At 42.2% G+C, this 24,939-nt stretch overlaps 2 protein-coding genes across 10 annotated transcripts in view; both read right to left on the bottom strand.

Moving 5' to 3' along the window:
* Window positions 1-1,969: 1,969 nt before the first annotated feature.
* pbxip1b (pre-B-cell leukemia homeobox interacting protein 1b) lies at window positions 1,970-14,497 on the bottom strand. Of its 7 annotated transcripts, XM_050047276.1 has the most exons (12): window positions 13,739-14,497; window positions 11,600-11,676; window positions 11,380-11,414; window positions 11,116-11,191; window positions 10,852-10,919; window positions 8,490-8,898; window positions 7,276-7,521; window positions 7,079-7,102; window positions 5,764-5,816; window positions 5,318-5,431; window positions 4,927-5,161; window positions 1,970-4,738 (listed from the first exon to the last, which is right to left on the bottom strand). In XM_050047276.1, exons 3-12 carry the CDS (start codon window positions 11,383-11,385, stop codon window positions 3,237-3,239), a joined length of 2,733 nt encoding a protein of 910 aa, XP_049903233.1. In that variant the 5' UTR covers window positions 11,386-11,414; window positions 11,600-11,676; window positions 13,739-14,497; the 3' UTR covers window positions 1,970-3,236. The 7 variants fall into 7 exon arrangements, with proteins under 7 accessions (XP_049903233.1, XP_049903229.1, XP_049903230.1 ...); XM_050047272.1 differs by lacking the exon at window positions 11,380-11,414; XM_050047273.1 differs by lacking the exon at window positions 11,380-11,414 and having other exon boundaries at window positions 1,970-4,735.
* Window positions 14,498-16,485: 1,988 nt separating this feature from the next.
* Window positions 16,486-24,939, bottom strand: part of shc1 (SHC (Src homology 2 domain containing) transforming protein 1) — a 32,994-nt gene continuing 24,540 nt past the window's right edge. For all 3 annotated transcript variants that reach the window (XM_050047280.1, XM_050047281.1, XM_050047279.1), the window contains 6 exons: window positions 23,372-23,498; window positions 23,118-23,265; window positions 22,738-22,795; window positions 22,419-22,535; window positions 21,563-21,819; window positions 16,486-20,266 (listed from right to left, as the gene is read on the bottom strand). In XM_050047280.1, coding sequence (XP_049903237.1) covers window positions 20,138-20,266; window positions 21,563-21,819; window positions 22,419-22,535; window positions 22,738-22,795; window positions 23,118-23,265; window positions 23,372-23,498 — 836 coding nt within the window. In that variant the 3' untranslated portion in view covers window positions 16,486-20,137. The remainder of the gene's footprint in view (window positions 20,267-21,562; window positions 21,820-22,418; window positions 22,536-22,737; window positions 22,796-23,117; window positions 23,266-23,371; window positions 23,499-24,939) is intronic.

Here is a 24,939-nt window from a genome sequence, read left to right as displayed (position 1 = left end):
TGGTTGATTGCCTGCTGCACCCACTCATCCAGCCTTTAAAGTAGATGCATGCTTTAAATGTTTCATGCAAATAAATAAAAAAACACGTGGGAAAAGCTCAAGAGGTCCTTAAAGTCCTACACATATACAGGGTTGATTTATAGTGTCTCCTTTCACAGGCTTTATTAGGTAGTTATTCATTACAGAAGAGTGTGCGTTAGGGAATGTGAAGCTGCTTGAGACGTTGCTTTTCCACAGAGGCAGCAGTATAAATTGTGTGTTTCTGTTTGTATATGACGTTCCTGCTGAAGCAATAGTGGAACAGTTTCACAATATTATCAGGAGGAACGACACTTTGCTTTGTTGTGAGGGGCTAAGTATCAATACTTCTCACATGCAGAGAACCAGTTATTTATCTTTCTCACATAGGATCAGCCACAACATTAAAACAGGTGATCATCTTGTTACATCTTTGTTTTCATGTGAATACCACTTGACATGCACAACCTACCCAAACACCATTGCAGACCAAGTACACCCCCTAATGGCAAAAGCACTCCCTGATGGAAGCAGCTCCCTCTGCCTAGACAGCTCAGAGCCAAGGCTGATCCAAGGAGGCCCTACTATCAATGGACTTGGCTCTTGGGTATTGGCATGCCCCACAGATACTCAATCAGACTGGGATCTGAGGAATGTGAAGGCCTGGTCGATGTCCTTTGCTCTTTGTCACTTTCTCAGGCCATTCCTGAGCAGTTTTAGCAGTGTGGCATAGTGCACTGTTTTGCTGGGAGGGCCACTGCCATTAGGAGCTGTTGCCATGAGGGGGTGTATTTGGTCTGCAGTGGTGTTTGGTGCATGGCAAGTGGCATCCACATGAATACTAGGATAAAAAAAAATATTACGTATATATTTGTGTTGTATTTGTAATCATAACTCAAAATATACTCAGTTTCTCAAAGTATCTCCAGAAAACAGCATGTTGAAAATCTCCTAAAATTAATATTCTGGAGGCTTAATCAATAAGACGTTGACTAAAAGCTTTAAGTCTTTCATATGAGTTTTTGACATTTATAAGTAATATTTCTTCATGTTACTTTAAACACAGTTTAACCACAAATTATGTAGTTTAACAATATGATAGACTGAAATGTATCCTTGCGCCTCCTCTTTGCCTCACAGTCAGCCATGTTTGTTAAAGAAGGGGACGTGGCTCTACTACAGTCCACTTTAGATGATGTGGAACACTGTGATTGGCTCATAGACATCAGATAAGTCTGTGCATTTGGGTGGAGTCAGATGACAGAAATCTTAGATCTCTAGACATCTTAGAAAAGTTATGTCCATTGGAACAGACGGGGGATCGGAACGGGTTAATGTTGTGGCTGATCGGTGTAGTTATGCAACTGTACTGATTGACAGTATTTGTGTAAAAATGTTCAACATTTAACCAAGGCAGTACTCCAGTTTCTGGTTTAAACAAACACTCAGTGACTGAAGAATGTGAAATCATCATAATTCATCTCACCCTCTTTTCTTTCTTTCTTCTTTTCCTCTGCTACCACCAGCCAAGGTGTTGCTCCACCCATCCAGATACAGGTAATATAAAAGTGAAGAACAGCGGGAAAAGTATCCCAGACGAGAAGTTTACACCAGTCTGGCAAAGGCAACCCAAGGAGAAAGGAGCCGATTCGTCTGCAATGGAACACAAAGTAATACATCACTTGTGTTGTATTGATCTGTCAGCAAATTCATCTTTTTACAGATTCCACTGACTTTCAACAGAAACTGTGGGGAGAACTGTTCAAACAACCATTAACTTATTATTAATAATCAGTAAAACCAAAGAGCTCACCTTCCTTTCTGACCTCGCAAAAATCATCAGGACGTGTAAATCAAACAGGATGGAATTCAGATGAAGACCTGAAATCATGGTCTGGTAAAATCAATGACAAACATTTTAAAGATGGAGTAAAAAGAAGACAAAAGCAAACTATTTCATCACAGGGATGAACCCAATTTATTATTCTGCTCTTGTGACAGTAACAGGGCAAAATATGAACATCCTAACGTACAAAGCTCTCTAAGCTGCCACTATGCGCTTCTTCATCGACGCCCTTTGAAAAACACTCACTGTGTGGCTGCAGGCCCTTCAATCAACAACATTTAATAAGTTAGCCATATTTTTTTTTTTTTGGAAACTACGTGCCATGACCTCAGCGCCACGACAAACCTAACCGATAAAAACAAATGTTACGTTCATAACCAAACAAAAAATTAAGGACATTTTAGTGCACAACATAAGCTCCGTACCTGAAATGAAACATACATGCTCAACATGTCGATATATTATGTGCCAACCAATTATATTTGTATCTATATTACGCCCACCTCTATAAAATAAGTTAATTATATGTGTCTGCATGTCAGCATAATTCTTAAACACATTTAATTCAATATGTACAAACAATCAAAACAAAGAAAATCATAGCTAATTTTACACAAAATGTCCACTAAACCTTTTTCAGCATTTCACGCCACCCTTTCTAAGCACTAATGATTTAAAGGTAATCTGACATTAAGAGCTAGGCTAAAGAAATTAATACATAAAGATGGCATTCTCTAGGTACAATGTATGATCAGTGAAAAAAGGTAGACTTCATCAGTGCAGAGTGCAGTTTGCAGAGGAAGAGGTGCAGTGTCTCGATAAGACTTTACAGTATCTATTCCTGCATGAAAGTCAAAGCAGAGTAACATCCAACTCAATCTAACAGGTTTAATCTCCCTTATGCAAAAGGAAAAAAGTAGCAGTGTGTGCAGAAATGACTTTCACACCAACAGATTACATTAGCTGCAGGTGAATAAAAAATGTGTGGGGTTTTCTATGGATTGAACACTTGATTATAGAGCACACAAAAACTACGTAATGTATGCATTGTGCTTCATTATTATCAGTAGCATCTTCTCTCTTATGTCCATTCAAGATGCAAGGACTTCCTCCATTATTAAGTACTAGTGTGTGCATGTGCGTGAAAAATACAAAACAACCCCAAAAAAGGTGAAATCAAATTACAAGCTGAACTTCTTGGACAACAAATGTAAGGGGTAAAATAAGATCCCGTAAAAAGGTGTGACAGGATGATAAATGTATACTTGTAAGCATTTGTGGTCCAATATAAAATGTTCCCTTTGAATAACCTCTCATCCGTCATGACTGCTCTTAAGCTACTTTTGACAGATCCATCAATTGTGTCACATCATCAGCCACGTCCTCGTCCGCTCTCCTTCCTCCACTCCCCTTTGGATCTCTCCTCTTTCTCTACCGCTCCTGGCGCCGAAAACTTTTTCATGACTTCTTTTTCAAACTCTTCCATTTCATCCTCTATGGCGCTATCCTCATCGTCCCCGTCGTCGTCGTCTTCCACCATGTCTTCCAAGATATCTTCCAAATCTTCGACGAACTCCTGAAAGCTCATCTGGTCGTGGACAAAGACTCCGTCCTTGAAGAATTCGGTGGCTAGCTTTTTGAGCTCCTCTCTTTTGGAGTCATCCACTCCCGCCCCCTCTGCCTTGGCTAGGTACGTTTGGAGGATGGCCTCAAACTCGGGCAGAGAAACAGGGAGCAGACCCTCAGCTTGAGCGCAGGTCTCCAGTGAGTCACACTGCTGTGGTGGTTTGGGGTTGTGTTGAAGGCGTTCTCTCTGCTGGGTCCAGTACTCAGGCTGGTCCAGGGAGTGTCGGCTGTGTGTGTGAGGCGGCTTCCCGTCTCCCCACAGGTGCTCTTCCTTGTGGACATTAAATCTGTGCTCACCTTTGTGTTTCTGGGGGCTTGATTTGTCCTTTTTCCACTCTCCTTTGTGATTTTTGTCTTTCTCTCCTCCTCTCTTCCACTGTTCTTTCTTTTCCCACTGTTTCCTCTCGTCTGTCTTACTCGACTCCTTTTCATCTCTGCCATTTTTACTCTTCCGCTCATGCTCGTTCCACTGTTTCCTCTCATCCCTCACTTTCCTTTCTTTACCGTGATTTTTGCTGTCTTCCCACAGTTTTCTTTCTCCCTTTCCTTTCCATTCCTTACCATAATCTTTGCCATTTTTATTCTTCCAGTTACCGTCTTTCTTCTTTCCTTTTTCTTTCCTTTCCCATTTCTCTTTGCTACTTTCCTTGAAGCCATCTTGGCCCTTCCTCCACTCCTTCTCTCCCTTCAGTTCCTCCTTGCCTTTGTGCTTCTCTCCACGGTCTTTTCCTACCTTCCAATCCTTCCCCTCCTCCTTACCCCTCCATTGTTTGCCCCCATTCACTTTCTCATGCTTTGCCCTGTTCCAGTCTTTCTCCTGCTTTCTTTCTTTTCTCTCACTCTTCTCTATCCACTCTTTCTTTCCTTCCCTATCCTTCCATGGCTTTCCACTATCACCTCTGCTAGCCTTGTCTTTCTTCAACTCTTTCTCCTTCCATTGCTTACCTTCCTTATCTTTCTCCTTATCAAACTTTCCTTGCTCATGTTTTCCCTTTTTCCATTCTGTTTTACCGCCATCTTTCCGATCCTTTTTCTCCCCTTCCTTCAAATCAGATTTCTCTCTCTCTTTCCACTCCTTCTCGCCAATTTTATCCTTCTTCACATCTTTCTTCTTCCCCCTCTGGTCATCCCATGGCTGCTTAGTCTGGCTTTCTGTAGATCCAGCTGTGCCCTGCTTGCTGTCCTCTGGCTGGCCACCGGAGGGCGATGTGGTGGCCTTTACAGGTGCTTGAGCTGCTTCACTGGCTGCTGAAGGAAACACAAGAAGTCAGTACAACTACAAAGATGAGAGGTGAGCATTCAAGTGAGAATAACAGAAAAAGAAGAAAGGAGGAATCACGCTGCACCCTCCCTTGCTGTCTAATATCTATAATCCTTCTACATCTTCTACCCTCCTCCACGTGCCCTCCCTACTTCCTCCCTCTGTCCCGCTGTACCTGAGGAGAGTTTTAATTCAGTCACAGTGGATCTCAGTGTTTCTAGTTCTTTCTGTAGGGCCGGGACAGACTCCAGCTCTCTCTTCATCCTCTCGTTCTCTTTCTGAAGGACAGGGAGAGATGCCATCTCTTTCTTCAACCTACTGTTTTCCTTCTCCACCTCCTCCCACCGCAGACGCTCCTTTGCTCCCTCTGCTGCCTGTCCCTTGGCTACTTTTAGCTCTTCGTTCTGTGCCTGTTTGAAAAAAAAAAAGGAACAGGAAAAGAGGGTCCTGTGAGAATATTACAAACTCAGTGACACGTTTATGCACAGACACACATTTATGTATATATGTATACTGCGCACACACAGACACACAGAGATAAGGTGAGAGACAGAATGGAGTCACACCTGAAGTTGGGCTTCTAGCACAGAAATCTGCTGGTTCCCTTTGGCTAACTTATTTAGAAGCTCTGTACTGTCAGCATCTACTGCGGGCGGAGGAACCTCTGGATTAAGCCACTCCTGTCGACAAATTGCAGACAGTGTACAACACAATGGTAAATTTAGATGACTTCTCAGAATTTCTATTGCCAGACAGCAGCAGTTGAAAAATTAGAGAACAGTACATGTTGATGAAGCAGGAGAGAACAAAAGTCCAGGGAAGCACAGTTGGTAGACAATGCTGCCAGTGTTGTGGGTGGTCTCCTGCTGGGCATATCACACTAAAAATTCATGTGGTGGTACTTACTGTGCTGTAAACTCGGCGCTCAAATGGTATTTATAATGAACAACAGAAAGAACACAGACAGAATAGAAGGACAAAAAAAGAAGTGACAAACTGACGTCAGACTGACCTGTTTTCCTGGTACCTCTGCATCCTTCAGGTCCACTGTACCATAGTCACTCTCTGCAAATGTATTATGCAAAGCTTCATGTTCATGTGAATACATACACTTACAAAGAACAAGAGCAAAAGCTTTTCATATTATGGAAAAACATGCACCTACCCAAACAACAATCAAGGCTTTAATAATAAAATGTGTACTCTGAGCTGAGTAAGGGCATGTATACACCGTATAATATCTAAAACGAAAGATCATGGACAATATATTTATTAAAGGTTGAAAACTGCAACTTTTCAGTTTAAACCTTATCCTCCATGTTTTGACACTGATCATGGTAGGAGCTATTTATAAAAACCTAAAAGAACATTTGGTATTTAAAGTTATGGTAGTCAAGCTTAAAATTGTTGGTTTACATTGCAGTGATGCAGAACAGTGTTTTCATACAACAACAGCAAATAAGCCTCAGCGCAAAAGTGCATAAATCCTTCCCTCTCTTGCTCGCACAAGTTTAGAAGCGTGCAGGGCTTTTAAAATTCACTTTCAGAGGAATATTTCACCCGCAAGATGACCATTGGTATACCAATTACTCACTGCATGTTATGTTGAATTCATGAACAAAACTTTTCTTTTTCTTTCATGCCTCCATGATGAACAGAAAATCCAACAAAGATCATTCTTAATGAGCTGGAGTAAATGGGGACCGCGTTTAACGGCAGCAAAACTATACATACATGAAAAAAAAAATCTGTTGACAAACTCTCATACAATTTATGCAGTATAATCCAAGTCTCATTTGTCCAGCTGTTTGCTTAGTAATTCCTAAACACATGCATTTTCGCTAAAACGGTCCAATATTAAACACTTCTGCCAAGGACAAATGCACCTTGAGCATGCCTGAGCACGTACCTGTGTATGAGCTCTGCTTGAGCAGAATTCAAACACACGTGCGTGCTTGGGCATGCTACTTGGCCGTGCATGAGATTGTTTGTACTGATGGGTTTTAGCGAAAATTCATGCACAACTGGATAAATGAGACTTGCATTGCACTGCAGGAGTTGTGTGAGTTTGTGAACAGATGATTTTATACAGTTTTACTGTCCCCTTTTACTTCAATTCATGAATAATATCCACCTCCACCAGTTTTCTTTACGAATTCAAGGTAACATGCAGCGAGTAATTGTTATACAAATGGTCATTTTGTGGCTGAAGTATTCCTTTAAAAAGGTCTCTGATGCAAAACAATTTCTTCTGCATGCAGTCATACATACAAACACATGCTGTGGGCCAGAAAGCACTCATTTGCTCACTCACACACATAACGTACCCTCATCCAGGTCCATGAAGATACCTGCAGGTATAATACACCTCAGTCTCAGAGCACCCTTTGTCTAGTTTACTGCTAGTAACTCATCATTTTCCTCTAACTCACTGCTCTTTAACATCTTAAAATTAATCTAAAATTCATTTACAGATTAACGGGCAAAAGAAAACCTTTTCATAAGGTCATATGGGGATACCTACCTGAGAAAAAGATGGTGCCAAGGCCCACCAGGATGACAGCACCCAGGATGCACTTGTTCACAGAGAACCCGCTGTCTTCCTCCCGCTGTGGCAGCTGAAACTCTTCCTCTCCTTCCTCTTCCTCCTCTGTCCTTCCGATCCGCTCCAGAGCTGCTAGGAGAGACCTCCTTCTCCTCACCTCTGGCTCTGCCTCCTCTCCCGTCTTCTCAGTCCTCTCCTCAGCCACCTCTGAATCCACAGGGGAGTCTGGGGCAGTGGAAGGGAAGAGTGTGAAAAGCTGTTGTTAAAGTATTTTTTTGACTTTCACTTTGCAATTTGTAGGTTTAATCTACTCGACGTTACCCCCAAAGCATAAACGTTCAAAATAGCTGTTGCAAATTAGAGGATTTTATTTTCTAACACGTTTATTATTTTAAAGCTGTTGCAGATTATTGGGCACAAATTTGCTCTTGCAGTTTCAAAGTTGATGTTAGATAGCACAGCAGCGATGGCGCTGTAAACGGTCTGATGCTGCAGTATACTCCTCGCGGGAGATAAGACTTGCTTCTTTATTGGCTCTGCTGTGCATGGCACGCTGGTTAATTTGCTCTGTTGCCATTCCTTATTTTCCTTTAAACTGCATAGATAAGGCTTAAATCTTGAATAAATCGTCTGGAAAGTGATTCAAGTGATTCATTTTGGAACTTCTGGCACTGGAGTTTCTAAACTATTTGCATCACTATTTTTTGTAGAAGAGCAGTGGCACTATAAATTGGCACTGTAAAAAACTCTGACGCTGAACTAGTTGTTAAACAAAAGGTGTGTGAAAAAAATGCACAACGGAGCAAAAGAAAACTCATTTTTTAATGCTGTACCTAGAAAAAGAGCTGCGGACCAAAAGCACCACACTGCAAAAAAACTTTAGAGGCCCCGGTCCCTCTGAAGCCAATTTACTTCTGCAGGGTGTCATGCAACTAAAAGTTTCTCTGTCACATCATGCTCCCTGCCTCGTACCAACCACAGCCTCTGCAGACAACCTCCTGGCCCAGATACTGAGCAATTCCATAACCAGCTGGTCCACCAAGTGCACTTCAAACACAAACAGTACATACAGCTTAGTCTAAAATAAAAAAAGGAAAGGATACAGGCATACCAGGTGATAATCTAACGACAAATAAAGAGTGATACTAAGGTCAATATAATATTAATGTAATAACATGATAAAGTTTTCATACCTGCCTGTTTACCTGAGTCAGTCCTTGGAAACAGGTCAGGCTCCTCCCCTTCCTGTTGGTGCTCCTTCCCATTTAGCTGATGCAGTGCCCCATCCTGCGTGTGCCTCTCTTCGTCCTGCGTTAACTCCACCCCTCCCAGAGTCTCTGTGCTCAGCGTTGAGGCTGGGGGCTCATCAGGGGAGGGGGTTATGTGGGTGTAGGAGTCAGAAAATGAATCAGGGTCAGAGCTGGACTGTGCCGGGCCCTCAGGTAGGCCCTCTGACTGGCTGAGTGCATCACTGCCAGGGACAAAGCTGTCAGGGACTTCCAAAGAGGTGGGAACAGAGGCATCAGTGACGGTGATGGGCTCGGCGGTGTGTTGCTCTGTGCTCGTGTCTTCACTTAGCTCTGCTGTTTTGTCCTCTGCTACCTGGGTAAAAGAATCAGGTCATTAATATTCCTTAAGGTATTACACTGCCAGCCAAAGGATTTAGAGCTCCCTTTTAAGTTTTTTGGATTAAATTCAAACAATGCTCCTAAATTTGACACTCTGGGCAGAGAGTTAGATAAGAAGTTCTATACCTCTCTAGTATCAGGACAGTAAATATAAAGATACAGCCACCAGCTGTTTGTTTAGCAGCAAAGACTGACATAAAGGGAAAGGGAGCAACCAGCACCTCTACAGTTTACTTATTAACATGTTACATCTCTCTTTTTTCTTTTTAATCCAAACAGAAAACAAAGCATTTGAACATCAGTTCTTGTGAAACAACAGTTCACTGTTTTACAAAGGGCTGTGTTCTGGACTATTTCTTGGATGGAGCCAGTTGTTAGGCAACCAGCGGAGACTACAGGATGTTAGCAGTCGCGACCAAGAAATAGTCCACAATAGTCCAGGAAGATATTGTTGCCTTGTAGCTGAGCCAGGCTAGGTGCTAACGGTCTTTATTCTAAGCTAGCCAGCTGCTGGCTATAGCCTTATCAGCAGGGTTCCCACGTTCATGAAATTCCTGGAAAAGTTATGAAATCAGAAAAATGGTTTTCCAGGCCTGGAAATGGTTTGGAATTAACAGAATGTTTTGTATCTACATTGTTTTGGCTATAGTTTAAAATAAGTTAAAAAAAATACCCTAAAACAAATTCTATCATCAAGCGACATATGTTAAAAACAACCATAAAAAAATGTTTGTTTAATAAGAAATAAATGCATGCAAATTTGTCAAAATTTAAATCTAAATACTAGTCAAACTGCATTGACACTAATATGATCTTCAGTTTTACATACCCCAAAAAGGAGGGCACCCTCAGGGTTTTGCAAGGTGACTATTCGCACTTCTGCTAACTTGCAGAAGTGCAAATAGTTTGCTTATCTGCAAATGCCTCGGAATGTTTAATAATGTATGGCCTACCCTTTTTAATCTACTTTAATAAATTCATGGAAATGGCATAAAATATTATGGAAAGGTTTTGAAAATTCATTGGTAAAACTTTGTGGGAACCCTGTATGATATTGTCATCAAACTCTATGTCAGAAAGTCCATCAGTGTATCTCGCAAAAATGTCGCACTATTCCTTTAAATTAAAAATATATAAGAAATAGGTATAAGTGGCATGTTTGTGACTTTCTGCATTTTGTGCACATGCCTTTAAAAAAAGCCACTGCTACAATCAAGAATATGCACACTTTTTTTAAAAAGTTCTTTGAATAGAAACTAGAAACTTAAAATTGTTTTATACCTTCATCAAAGGAGATCTATGCAAATTTCAAAGCATATGACTTCTCTGCTAGCCAGCAGCTAACAGCTAACAGTGCAAACTCCATAAACAGTGCTAAACAACAGCAACGGCTGACAGAGCTAACGGTGTTAACCAGGGGGAACTGGGGGGTGGCTGCCGTCCCTATATCGGTGGTAATTGACATATGACTGCAGTGCCAAGCGACAGCAATGATCTAGCCAGTGGGATGGACACATGCACCCTTGGGGACAGAGGGAGCTTGACTTTATTCTCTGCTCAGAACACCATCACTCCACTGGATCTTAAATAGAAAACAGTGGTTTGATGCTGACTTACTGCTCTGAATGTTGCATAGAGGACCTTTAAGCTGTAGCCTGGTAACAGCTGAAATGAGTCATCCTCTAGGTATAAATACTTGGGTTATAATGTGGCTACACACCCACTGGTCAATTAGAATCAGGCACTGCTAGTGCCTATGGTATAAACAGTTTAAAGGCAATTCAGAAAGAGTATTCAACCACAGCATGGTATAATTACAAAATGGAGAACATAAAAATGCCTTCATTGGCCAGTCATAATTACATATTCAGCTAAGCTGTGTAACAAATAGTACATTATCAAAAACAATGTGTATTGCTGGTCCTACCAGGTGGCCCTCCACAGGGAGCCCCTCTGCAGGCTCTGCACCATTTGCAGGCGGGTTCTCCCCAAAACCTGGCTCATCAAACACAGAAAAACAGGGCAAGGAGGAAGACTGTTAGAGCAATAGTTTAACATTTCAACTGGGAAGGCAAATGGGAAAAAAAGTACAAATTAAAACTTGGAAATTAGAATGGGTTTGTGAGCTGGAAATATGTGTTTTCTTCGCTATAAATAATCTCACAATCCTCAAATGTATTGTGATACACACCTGCTGCACATGTAAGGCCTTCCTCATGGTGCTCTGTCCCCTCTGCCAGAGGCCTCAGGGTTTCAGCAACAGTCTCCTGAAACACAAACACACAGACATTATTACTATTTAGATATTATTGCAAGTACAGTTCAGTCTTTTACTATCTTGCTTCTGAGCATCAGCAGTGACGAAGCATCACTCTTTTAAACAACAGCTCCTGCCAAAGTGCCACTAAACAAGGCAGAGTGTTCATGTGTGTGTGAGTGTGTGTGTAAAACTAACCATCATGCCAGAGCCTCTTAAGCTAGTTTGCCTCTCTGAGTAACAGTTAAAATCATAAAAAGAAAAGAAACAAAGACAGTCTTATTACAGAAACCTACTTCATATCCAGGTGACCCAAAAGAAAATCAATTGGGACAGAGACTTTTCTTTTTTAAAAATAATGCATTTTCATTGAGGTCATGCACAGAGACTTCCTTTGCTCTTTACAGAGTGGTGATACCTCAGAAGTGAGGATGGTCCAGCTGTTGTTAGCACTGCTGCCGCCAGACATGGCCCCCTAGAGGCTTTGCCTGTCTCCTGCAACACAAGAGAAACATAAAACAGATAACATGATTAATAGTAGTTCACAGAGAAGAAGTCAAATCAAATGTGTACTCCTTTGTGTCTTCATACGCTCTGCATCAAAGCTGGCTGTGTGATTTTCCAACAAGGTAAATCCTAAATTGTGAAAAATAGAATTTTGGTTTGTTAACAGTGCACTTGTTACTGAAGCGACAGCTACACAGCCCTTAAGTGAGCTGGCGTATTGTTCAGAGGCCTGCCACAAGAAACAGTGTGAGTACTGCAGCTTAAACACATTTACATCTCCTGTTTACCCATGCGCAGGATTTGAATACATGCCTTCGCTATTCAGCCTCACCCATTCTGCCAATAAAGGAGCTACTGTAACACATTGCTGTGTGTGTGTGAGAGAGTACATGTGTGTAATGTGTGCAGGAAGTCCAGCTCCCTGGAAGCATTGAGTTCGTCATTAGTAGTTTGTGTGTGTTTCGGGCCTTTGGTCACCCTGGCTTTTGACTAGCTGTGAAATGTTTTGGCACAGGACTCTGGTAACTAAGGCCGGCACCATTCTGGGGAGATACAGACAGCAGAATGGGCTTTCCATTTCAAAGCTACTGGTCTGTTAATCTCTACAAACCACCAAATGTGAACTGTATAACGAATACACGTATTCCCTGTATGACTTGCCTGGGAATCACAGATTTTACGGTAGGATAAACATATGGTGCAAATGTTTCCCTGAATCTACTTCTGTAGTAGTGACCAACACATCTCTTTCCAGACTGAGATCACTCGAGCGGAAACACAAACTGACATTTCAATTTCACCTCCTGGTCAGATACAAGTGTCAGGTATTACAGCTGTATAAAGCCTTTACTCTCACACAGCAGAGGAGGACATAGCAGAGATGCATATTTATCAGGCGTAGTCTGGCTTTCTTCAGCGAATGCAGAGAGAGCTAACCACTTACATTAACACCACATTGTCTGGGTAATGACACACTTCACTCCCCAAATTCAATTCTCTCCCAGCTCTGCAATTTAGGTCTCCTAATCGAGTGCCTCCCAAGAGAAGTCTACTGAATCTAGCCTAGGGCCCTAGGAGCATTGTGGGGCATATAGTGGAATGGCTTAAATAGATACTGGCTAAATATAGCCACCATGAGATTGACTAGAGACAGAGGAGGGAGCATGCAGAAGATGGCCATGGGGAGCACAACAGAAGCAGAAATGTATTCTAAGGACAGTTTTAAAAGGATTACTTAAACTGCATCACAAAGCCGATGGCTTTTAACAGAGAGAAAATAAATTTCACTGCCTTGCAGTCTGTTTTTACTCTCTGATTTTTTATGAGAAATATCCAATATAACCTGTAAAGCTTTGGGAGTCTGGGCTTCATCATATCTTCATAGCCGTCATATTAAAAGATGCATGACACCCTGCCTGATCTCACTTTATTAACATCTTTTCAGACAAATAATAAGCTACCTTCAGTTCAGTTTATGTGCCACCTAAAATGCAATAGGCAATAGTGGACACCATTTTTTCTTGAGCTTAACAGCCGTAGGCCTTATCTTATTATCCTCGTCTCAGCAGGGAAAAATTACCAAAAAAGGTCAAGGGAATAAAATACATGACAGGCCATTAGGACAGCTATGTTGGGATGTCAGTAAACGCACCATAGCTAGCATGTTCACACACAGCATCAGCAACAAAGCAGCAGCTCATCAAATTATGTTGTAGCTTAACGTTAGATATACTGCTTTGAGAAAAGGGGTGTGAAGCCTGGGACAGGAAATGTCACATGAGAAACAAAATAAACAACAAGTCAAACTCAGTAATCACGTTTTCAACGTATTAAAGGCCAGTGTACGTAAGGTACATCAATATATGGTTTAAAAGCAACGACATGTTTTAACATTAGCCGTTAGAAACAAAACTTTTAACCGTCATGTCGAGCAACCAGGAAAAAGTGAGATAAACGACGGTGGCGACGCAACGGAAGAACAAACAAAACAGACGTTGTTACTTTAAAGTAAACAAACACTAAGTTACATCCAAATTTAGGTCACTCTTACCGTGTTCCGTCGCTTTACTTCAGACCCCCACAGCCTGTCACAGATACAGCAGACACTTCTGAGTCTCACCATCCAACTTGGGAACTTACAAAGTGCCTCCTGAACTTGCATGATCCACGCGCTCCTCGTCCAATCACAGACGGCGTCAGCTCTAGTCCCGCCCCTCGCCCTCCTGCTCGACCAATGGCATTGCGGCGCCGCTGTTCCTCGCTGGGAAAGGTTCCAAGATGATTGACAAACGCAGGTGATGAGTATGTAAAACATACATGTTACATGCGATAACACCACCAGTCCTCGGCATATAACGCTGGTAGTCCACAGGCTTGGGCTGATTCCAGGTCACAATATCCTCCTTTCCCTTATAAGACAGCTTGTAAAATGGATCCTGTTTCTGTTCAATACATAGGTCTTAAATTAGACCTCTTTGCAAACTGTGCCAAATTAAATAAACACAAGCCTTAAAATCTCAATAAAGTCACATAAGAGTTAAATCACACTATTTTTATATCTTTTTTTCTCTTTTCTACAAGATTAACCACAACAAAATGAACAAACATGCAGACATAAAGGTAAGTCTTTTTCTAGTCATGAGTTCCTTTATTCAGTGCACACCAGTTTGTGTTGTACAGTGAACATCATGGGGTGCTATTCTTTAGTTAAACGCAGGAAAACCCTGACCCAGTCTCTCAGTGAACATTCGTAGTTTCTGGAAATGTTCAAGTGTATTTCCCGGAACCCAAGAAGAGCATCCTACAGACACTGAAAAACAGAGATAAAAATATCTTAACACACTACGTAATGTTATGATTTAGTACACATCATTGAAATTGAGAACCTCACTTTAAAGGAGCAGTGTGTAAGCTTTAGGGGGATTTAGTGGCATCTAGTGGTGAGAATTGAAAAGTGCAACCACCTGAAACTTCTCCCGCTTAGAATTCCTTCAGTGCTCAATGTTCAGAAGGTTTTAACTGGGAGTCGAATAATCCGCAGAGGTTTCTTCCTCTTAAAAACAAATGGAACAGGTAATTAAACCGGTAAAAACTCTGAATAAATAAGTTTCAAGTTAAAAATCAGAGTTCCTTGGATGAGAAAGGCCACCAGCCCAGCACCTGCTAATGGGTGCTCACCTTATTTCTGATCCAGACGTTCAGGAGGTTTTCACCTGTAGCTGAATTACCCGCCATGGTCTCCTCCTCTCCAAAATAAATGTACCCGGTGATGTAAACCAGTAAAAACACTGAATGAAGCAGTTGGATGTTACAAATCAGTGTTTCTCCGACACTGTTCCACACGTCAGAGACTGCCCGAGCCTAGCACCTGCTGATGTGTCTGACAACTTCAGACGTTAAGGAGGTTTTCTCTGCAAGACGAATTATCCGCAGAGGTCTCTTCCTCTCCAAAACAAACAAACCAGGTGATTTAAAGTTGTTTTTCTGATGCTGTTTGTCACAGAGGGGCTGCTAACTATAGTGGCCGTCTAGAGCCAGTGTTCGGTTTGTCCGTTCTGGGCTACTGTAGAAACACGGCAGTGCAACACTGCGGACTTCGTGGACGAGGACCCGCTCCCTATGTAGATATAAACGTCTCATTCTAATGTAACGAAAACACAACGATTCGTATTTTCAGGTGACTACACACTAAAGAAAACATACTTATTATATTATATTCCATTTCTGCCAACGTATCCCCCTAAATCCTACACACTGGACCTTTAAACAGTATAAAACCTAAATTGTATTACATCAGTTAGAAAGAATGTGCTCAAGTACATAAGTGGTTGTTTGTTGTCATATGAGACAAGACTTATACTTGCCAATGCTTTGCCAGCACCGCCGATCAAACACTCCATTCCCGATGAAATGAAAGCTGGTTGAAATTACACTATAGGTGCCAACAGAGAAAAGGGGGAAAATCAATGTTTGACCACTTGATCTACTCTCACTTTCAGTCCTTCAGTCCAGGATCTCCTTGATGCACCAGCAACAGAGAAGGAAATACAGGCACTCCTTAACCGACTGGATGAAACTGTAGGCGAAGTTTCCTCCCAGGAAGTTCTTGCCTCTTCCCAGACCCATGGCCAGGTCCCTCAGGTGCTGTCCCAGAGAGGAGGAGGGCATGGCCTGGGGAAGAGGACGCTGGGGATGCATGGCTGCGGAGAGGGAAAACGAAGCAGAGGCAACAAAGAGGGCAGTCGATGAGAAGAAATAGGAGGTGAGGTCTGACAAATTGGATCAGACTGGGCCGGTGCAACAGCTGAGGTCTGCTCCGTATTCCTGGCACAGATAGCTCCTCTACTTATAACCTCCTATACGAGCTGCAGGCCATTCACATCCTGCTTTTTCTCGACTGTTCCCTGCTTTCAAACATCCGCTGATTGATTAAAGGCCTTGTTTACCTTTGCTGCGCACTGCTCCCCTCTGTTGTATAGCACCCCACACACAGGCTCTCCCTAGGCTCTAATAATCCCTGAATCAGCCCCCTGCTGTTCACAAACAAGAGAGTTCCAGTAGCTCCAACACAACTCCCACTGCAACCCACTCTTTGTTCAGGACACTGTGTGACAGGTGATAATACCTTCCAGCAGTGTGCGCTCTGTTGTTTCATTTTCCATCAAAGTTTTTAGGTGTACTTTGATAGAAGGATGAGTCGGATCTTAAAAAGCCTATCCAACAAAGTGATAAACACTCAGTGAACACACACACACACACTTATCATATCATATCAAAAGCCAAACTCACAAAGAGAGATGAATGATATATGTATTTATATATGCAATCTATATTTTCAGATACAGGTGTAAACAGAAATGTTTCCCTAAAAACAAACAAACAAAAAAAAGGTATTAAAACAGAAACATATAAAGTAAAAATCAATATCTGTGCACACTATCTGAAAGTAACCTTTGGCTTTCACAAATTAAAAGTACAACAGCATCATTAACACTATCACCACCACCGACAACGACAAACAACACGTTTCTTTGAAAGGATTTTTCATGCAACAAAGGCATCTGTGATGAATGATAACACGGGACTGGTTCACTAATGACGCAGAGGGTCAGGTGGGTCTGTTTCAGAGCACACACAAACGTATACAGAACTTAAAGGGATGTTTCAGAATTTTTCAAGTGGAGTTGTATGTGGTACTTATCAATAGAGAGTATATTACACACACTTATATTACATACACTTGATGTCAGTCGGCATGTCCTTGGTTCAGAAAAGCAGGCCTGACATAAAAGCTAAGCAAGCTACTGCTGTGAAGGAGTCGGCAACAAAACGAATTTTAGCATCTTAAAGAAAGTCCAACCTAAAAAATATCATCATCAGTTTAAGTGTATGATATATTTGTAATATTGTCACTGCTTAACCTTAAAGTCAGACAGTGATTTCCAACAGGAAAATTAAGCCGTTACGTCGCTCTCTTCCAAGCCAGACTCCAGTGAGAAAAACAGTGATTTAACATCGCTGTACACAGGAGCTGCTGATCTACCACTGCCTTGAAGAGTTATTTTGTTTGTCTTATTGTGTGACTTTGGCGCTTAAAACGGTTACTTTGGATTCACCAAAGATGCACCATATCACAAACTAACTAACTGAATGAAGCAGCTTTAAACAAGCAGCTCCTGTATTCAGCAGGCTTAAATGACTGTTTTTGTCAAGGGAGTCTGGTGGCTTTGCTAAGAGCAGAGATGGGGAACTGAAGCTGCCTCCGGATCAGAACAGGCTGTCTGACAGAAAGGTAAAGCAGTGAAAATACACTTTATACAGCGTACACTTAAAGTGATAGTGATGTTTTTTAGGTAGGACTTTTTTTTAGGTAGCTAAAATACGTTTTGTTGCTAACCTCCATCCACAGCAGTACATTGCTTAGCTTAGCTTCTCCAACTGACTTCTGCTGTATGTCATACACCAACTATGGATAAGTACCCCATACAACCCCATTTCAAAAAATCCAAACTATCCCTTTAAAGCTCCAGGTTCCCATCTGACCTACAAACACCTGAACAGGCAGAATGTGAGCGTCTGACTGACCCAGCTGTCACTCTGGCATGTTTGTGCATGTTAGATTACATATGAACCCACTTCAGGGTCTAAAGACTAGTTGACAGTTAAGGTTTAGGCTGAAACGTCCCTTCTCGTATTTCAAGAGTTTGGCCTCGATCTATCTTTGACAAGTTCAACTGATTTACAAAGAGCTACCTCAGTGCTGTGGAGTCTGTGTTACTGATCAAATGAGTCATTAAAGATACAACAATGGAAACAATAATCCAATCCTAAAATGACCGCTCAAATGTTATTTACAGATGGTCAGGAAATACCCCCTCCCAATGGTGACATCAAGTATCTGTGACTATAAGCTGAATGCAAGAATGTGCATCCGAGGAGATTGCCATCACTGGATCTGTTCGCGTGTGTTTATTGGAGTGTCATTTTTGCAAGTCTTTGTTTAACTGAGAGGCTTGTGTAAGATTCTCCTGTAGTCCACTACATTTGAATTAAGTACATAAGGTGACTGCATTGAAGTGATGTGACTGCATTGAAGAAACAAGGCACAATTAAAAACATATATATATATATATATATATATTAAAAAAAAAACATCATGAACTGAGGGAGGAGGAAGAGGAAAGGAGAAACAATAGCGTGAACTTCTCCCCCGAGATCCTCAAAAGTTTGTGAAAACAGCACACTGAGGAGCAACATTTGGCTTTAACATTAGCAATGCTCCAAAAACATTTATGTCCTTATGTTCAGTTACCCCCGAACCATTTCTTTTTTTCTTTTTTTAAAAGGACATTATTCCCTCAAGTGATTAAAAAATAAAGCAACATCACGATACACATAATTACCTAACCATTACGATGACATATTTTGCATCATTTTTGCAGAGGGGAATTCATCGCGCTCAGACTGTTCAACATTTCTCATTGGCCGTAGTTTAAAGGGGTCTTCTTTACCTGCTTTCCTTTGCTTTCAGTCAGAATCCTCTTTAAAGATATAACCCATAGATTGTCAGTGCAAACACATGCTAAGGAAAAGCATCAGGTCTATGCCTCTCAACATATACTTGTATCTGTGTTTGTGGGTGACATCAACGAACTTTAAAAATCTCCTTTTTGTTGATGTACTCAGGCACAATCACCTAGATCCTTCTCCCCTCTAAAACAGGCCCGTTTCATTATGCAATCCAAGTCTAAACTTGCGCGCAATGCTGTAAGCACACAAAACAGATAACCGCTGTTAATCGTCATGGCTTTCTCTGCTGTTAGCGACCGAGTTCATGATCTTTGGCATGACAGGTGGTGCGGGCCGTGCGTGGTGTAAAGGTGTATGTGCATCTGTGTTTACGGAGGGATTAGGGAGATACAGCTGTTTAGATCCTCCTGAACTCAGAGTGTCCGACAAGTAATGAATCCCGAGATAACAGAAAAAAAAAAAGAGAACATCATCATTGGCATAGCAGTCCCCAAGTTTTGCATACAGGCTTTCATCATCACCAGGTATCACTCCAGGGGTCAAAGTTCAAACGTCCTCAAAAGGGGAGTGGTCGGGGGTAGGGTGGCCCTCCTGATTAGATTGGAAGCAAACACATTTATGCATATTCACCAGGCAGATTTTTTTTTTTTTTCTCAAAGTCAGGTTTGCTGCTTAAGTGCTCCAGTGACACTTGAAGGGGAGAGTTTATGTTCGAGCCCGGTTCAGTCTGTGATACAAAGAACAATCGCCATCCAGTCTGTGATTTGCCTGATATGCTCCAGCAACAGTGTGAGGAGGGAAATCAGCTCCCCGTAAGAAATGACACATGCTTACAAGCACTGCAAATCTTATTTCCGAGTCCCATTTATGCTCCTTTCTTCACTTTTCAGTTCCACATTTCTTTTTGTACAAGGATTCATGTATTAGTAAAGTGTCCATTTTTTTATTTTTCATAAATCGCATGTTAAGGTTGTTTTTTTTTTCTCGTAACAAAAGAAAAAAAAAAGCATTTATTTTCTGCCCCGTTCTGAAAGGGCTCCTCCCTGGTTCACAGTAGGCTGTTGAGAAATTGCAGCAGTGCCTCTCCGTTGTGGAAGGATGCACCTGATAGTTTTGGAAGAGGGGGGGGGGTCGAAGACTGCAGGTCACAGTTTGGCTTTCAGAAAGGACAGAAATATGTGGCATCAGCAGCAAGTGAGTGATTTTACAGAGAAACTAGTGATTTTTCTTTCTTTTTTTGGCTTTCTTTGCAAATGGTGTGTGTGCATGTGGGATCTTGTATATGTATGTGTGCATGGTAAGTGTAGTGTTGCTGTGTGTATTATAGCATAATGCAGGTGTGTTTGTCTTGTGTTGAATTGCTGCAGGAGTGTGTGTGTGTGTGTGTATTTGGTGGAGTATTTCATTGGTGTGTGTGACGTCAGGCCCTGCGCTCTACTGGCTGTTGCAGACACACTTCGCTACCAGCTGATACGATGGGGAGTCTGTTGTCCATGTGGTAACTGATCAGGTGACTCACGCTTTCAAACCGATGGTCTTTTGTACGGACCTGAAAGACACAAAAAAAAGGTATTAAAGGCAAGTTTAAAGGGCCTTTTTAAGGTTTTAATTAATTCTGTAGCTTCCTTCCTAGTGTTTCTTAAGTATTCAAATCTGAAAATTCAAATTTTGGTTGAAGTGTGTGTGTGTGTTTTAGTGTCAAAATGCTGACATCATGGTGACATCGCTAAACATAAACCCACATACTGCTGTGGATGCCACATTAGCTTGGTTGCAAAAGTCACACAATTACACAAACTATTGAGCTGGCTGTAGAGCAGCAACTCCTGTGTGCTGTGAGGTCAAATGACTGTTTCTGTCAAAGGAGTCTGGTGGCATTGAGGAGGCTGATTGAACAGCTTCAGTTCTCTGTCGGAAAGGGCTGTCTGACGGCAAAGTAAAAGTGGTAAAAATAATCTAAATATAGCATACACTGAAACTAATATTGATTTTTTTTTTTCAGTTGGTCCTCATTCAAGTGGCAAAATATGCATGGCTGCTGCCCTCGTCCACCGCCACCAGACACCTTTGACAAAAACAGGAATTTTATCTCACAGAACACAAGGAGTTGCGAACTGACTGCTTCCTTTGATTGCTAAGTTAGTTTGTGTTTTTGTGTAACTTTCAAAACCGAACTAACGTGGCATCCGAAGCAGTAAGCTACATTATTTAGCGTTTGTGTCCCAGTAGTCCTGTCTGCTTCCCCAAACTGGGACTGTGCCGATTGCCACCTACTGAAGAGTAATACACTGGCTATGGGTCTATGAATGTAATACAGTATAGTGAGCCCCAGTATGTCTTCACCAGGTTAAATAAAAGTTGAATAATAATAATAAACAGCACCATCTTCTTCCTTCGAGCTCAAAACTTCCAAGCTAACACTTTCCTTGCTCTCCATGCTTACATTGTCAGTGAACTGCATGTGTGGGGGCTGAGGGAGAGAAGGGCATAAGCGCTGTAACCTACACCTTTGTGCTAACGGCTGAGTGGGAGTTTCCATTTGAAAAACACAGAAAAGAATGCAAATGGACCTGCCTTTTAAATTCATATACACCTATACAGCCATGTGTTGGGAAAACATGCTGTATGAAATTCTATAGGAAGATAGTTGATTGTTGAGTCTCATTCCCAAGTCAAATACTTTGGGTTGGTGTCGCGGAGTGAGACTCAACAATCAGCTACCTTTCTAAAGAGTTACAGATATCAGATATAGCACCTTTAAAAATAGCCAAAGCCCATTCATGCCTCTCCCTCCCCTTTGTAATCTCTCTTGGCCTTATGATTTTCCCCTCCCGCCCTGACTCACCACTCCTTCTGGATCAACTAGTAGCAGGTGTTTGGGCTGACCGCCCTGCTGTCCAGTGAGGACGTACTGTCCGGGCGTGGTCCCGGACTCTCGCACCAGGAAGTCCCCGTCGCGGGTCAGCAGCCTCTCCGCTTCCCTGCGACTTAAGCTACCGTGGAACCAGGCCTCGCACTGCAGCTGCTGCACCAGAGGGGGCGCTGCTGTCGCTGAGCTCGGGCCACCGTGCCCAGACACTCCCAGGGCATCATCAAACGGCTCTTGAAAAATAAACACACATATATTTGTATTATTGTGTTTCTCTGTTGAAAACCTCATGCGCATGTCTATATAGGAAAATGAATCTTTTTATTTAGAGCCAAAATGACTGGGCCTTATCCAAGTGAGCCACATGAATTGACAGTTGCGTGCTGCACACTGATAGAGGACTGTGTCTTTAATGTGAAAGGCTTTACGCAGTCAACCAATCATGTTACATAAAATGCCCCCTGTAATGGACAAAGGCACTCTAATTCCCTTATCTTCCTCCAAGGCTGCCTTCTGCGGGCAGCTCCACTCTTCAATTAGCTCGTCATATGGAATGTACAGTACACACTACTCTGCTCATCCCCTCAGTCAATAATTAACCCTTATTCTGTCCACACGGTAAAATAACTGCACATTTGCTTTGGCAGTAATCCTGGTCATTTTGATTACACACATCTTGTCATTTAGAGAAATTATGCAATCACCTTTTCCAGTTATTTAAAGGATTAGTTATGTGCACTACTTGTGTGTTTTTTAGACAGCAGTCCCTTTAGCTTGATTTATTAATATGATATTCCCAACACAACACAAGGAGACAGGGTGAGGCACTCACTCATGTCAAAAGCATCTCTGTGAGCATTTCCATTAGCTGCAACTGGGGGGCGGGGTTTGTCCACATTGACGTATGAAGGGTCATCAAACAGTTCCCGTCCCCCTTCTTTGGCACCCACTGGAAAAAAAAGGCAGACATCAGTGACCTTGGCACGTCTTTCTGTTCCTATCAGCACATGAAATGGTATTTAAACCAGCCATGACAATAAAACAACACAGAAACAAGAGTAGAGATGGAGTGTGACTGAATTGTGACAACCTTCCACAGATTTACAGTGACTAACAGAGAGGTGCAGACAGAGAGGCAGGCTGAGACTCACCTGGTAGAGGCGGCAGAGGCTGCTTGTGAATGTCATTCTGGCCTGGCTGTCCATACGGCTGCAAACACAGAGACATACAAACAAATAATGAGTCACAGTCACATGTGCGTTCTCTTGTGTATGTACACAAATGGATTCCTATTAAAAGGGTTACACAAAAGGTCAATGATGATTAGTCTATGACAAACCGAGCAATTCCAGCTGGGTTACTACTGCCTTTTAATTGTCTCCGCCCACAACTAGGAAATTCTGAAACACACTCTAGAGCTGTGAAATTCCTTACAAGTGTATCATCTCTTAACTGCAGCACGAGCAGTGTTTGGACGTGTTGAAGCATGAGTATCTCATCCTCCTGTTGTGTTTGTGTGCACTTTTCTCACCAGCGTGGCACCTGGGCGGGTCCTCATGTCAATCAGTCCACCAGGGGGAGGCTGTTTTCCAGGAAAATTATTATAGTACGGGACGTCAGGAGGTGGAGCAGCCTCATCGTCTTCTTCCTCCCATGCAGAGCCGTCAAACGGAGCCATTCTGAGAGGAAAAGGAGAGATACAAAGGCAGAAACAGAATATGGGTGAAAAAATACAAACAGCAGCTCGTGTTTTGGGCTCATGCGAGAGACATTTTTCACATTTACCTGTCATGAGGTGTGACCAGTTTAGGGGGATTCTTTAGGTACTGTTTAAAGCGCAGTTCAAAGGCCTGGCCGATGGTGCTGATGACTTCCTGGGCTAAACCCTCTGAACACTCCAGGATGTGACATGCTGAAAGAGAAAAAGGCACAAATGACTAATAAGGAAGCTGCAGCGACATGTACTCAAATTAAATGTGCACTCACGCAGACAAATATAATCAACTGCAGGCAACATTTAAACTTGTGTTGCCGTGTGCATTTTCAGCAGCAGTGCATTCATGTACATGTGCTCTGCTAATGGATGCAAAGAAACATTGCATGTATTTCACTTAACACACTCTAGTTTTCTCTATTAAGGGGACCTACTATGCTTTTTTCTTTATTTCCTGTCATATGTTAAAATGTTGGTTTTCCATACTAAACATGGCCAAAATTTTAAATAATGAGATAAATGAATGTAAAAGTAATCCCTATGAGCAAAAACCTCAGGCTTTACAAGTTCTGAACTCTACTTTCGAGACAAGCTGACGCCAGCTCTTGAAGGATTTCTTTACATGTTTACATTAGCCCACACTGCTACATGTAGCTACATGCTAACAACAGGGAAAAAGGTAATCGTGGCTGCTTGTGTTGTTAATTTCTCCCCAATTTCAGATCATATTCCTGCTGGAACATGTGCAGGTGAGTTGATTTTGGTTTAGTGTCTTTTATTGGTGATCTTTAACGGTAGAAAGCGCCACTATTTTCCGTTACAGTCATTCTGCGGCTGCAATGATAGTGCAGAGACATAGTAGCCCTTTTACACTGCCAGATTTTCGGCGAATGTTGGGCCGTTTTGCCGGCAAGCTGCGAGCGTTTAGACACACAGAGCCGGATTGGCGAGATGATCTGAGGTGCCAAATTTCCGCCTCGTAGGGTAGTCATATTGGTGGAGCCCTTTAGTTTAAAAAGACCAAGGCGGCCTTCCGCAACGGGAGGGGCTGTTGATGACGGCGCACGTGTGAGCCACTGGCGGTGGATAAAAAGGAAACAGCTGATAGCAGGAATTAGCGAGCAGCTAGTAGCAAGAGGGAAACGCAAACCTGACAGACACTGTAAAGATGAGCAACTGGGGAGACAAGGAATTGCATGCCCTCCTTGTCTTCGCAAACGAAGAGGCCATTAACCGTCAGATGAGGGGAACGGTGAAGGACGGGCCAACTTACGAGTGAATCGCCGAAGGACTGACTAGCTGCAGCGTCACAAGCTGAGCTACACGTTTTGTTACTTGCTCACACCCCCTATCGCCCGAAAAAGACGCATTCTGTATAAACAAAAGTAGGTAGGCGACATTTTGCCGATTTTGTTTTTATACAGCCAATGCTGAAAAAAGACTGATTGGGCTTCTCTGTAAATTTCCACAATTCCTATCTAAAAAGGGCTAGAGATACAGAGAACCCGTACACGTTGACCAATCAGAGCAGACTGGGCTTTTTCGGGAGGGTTGCTTAAAGTAAAAGGCCCTAAAACAGAGCGTTTCAGTGTTACAGCACAGAAAGTATGTGGACATTTTTTTGAACATTAAACCATGT

This window comes from Epinephelus moara, chromosome 6 (genome assembly GCF_006386435.1).
Source record: "Epinephelus moara isolate mb chromosome 6, YSFRI_EMoa_1.0, whole genome shotgun sequence".
NCBI classification, from domain to species: Eukaryota; Metazoa; Chordata; class Actinopteri; order Perciformes; family Serranidae; genus Epinephelus; species Epinephelus moara.
The sequence above is the reverse complement of the archived record's forward strand: the minus strand, read 5'-3'. Positions and strand labels throughout refer to the sequence as shown.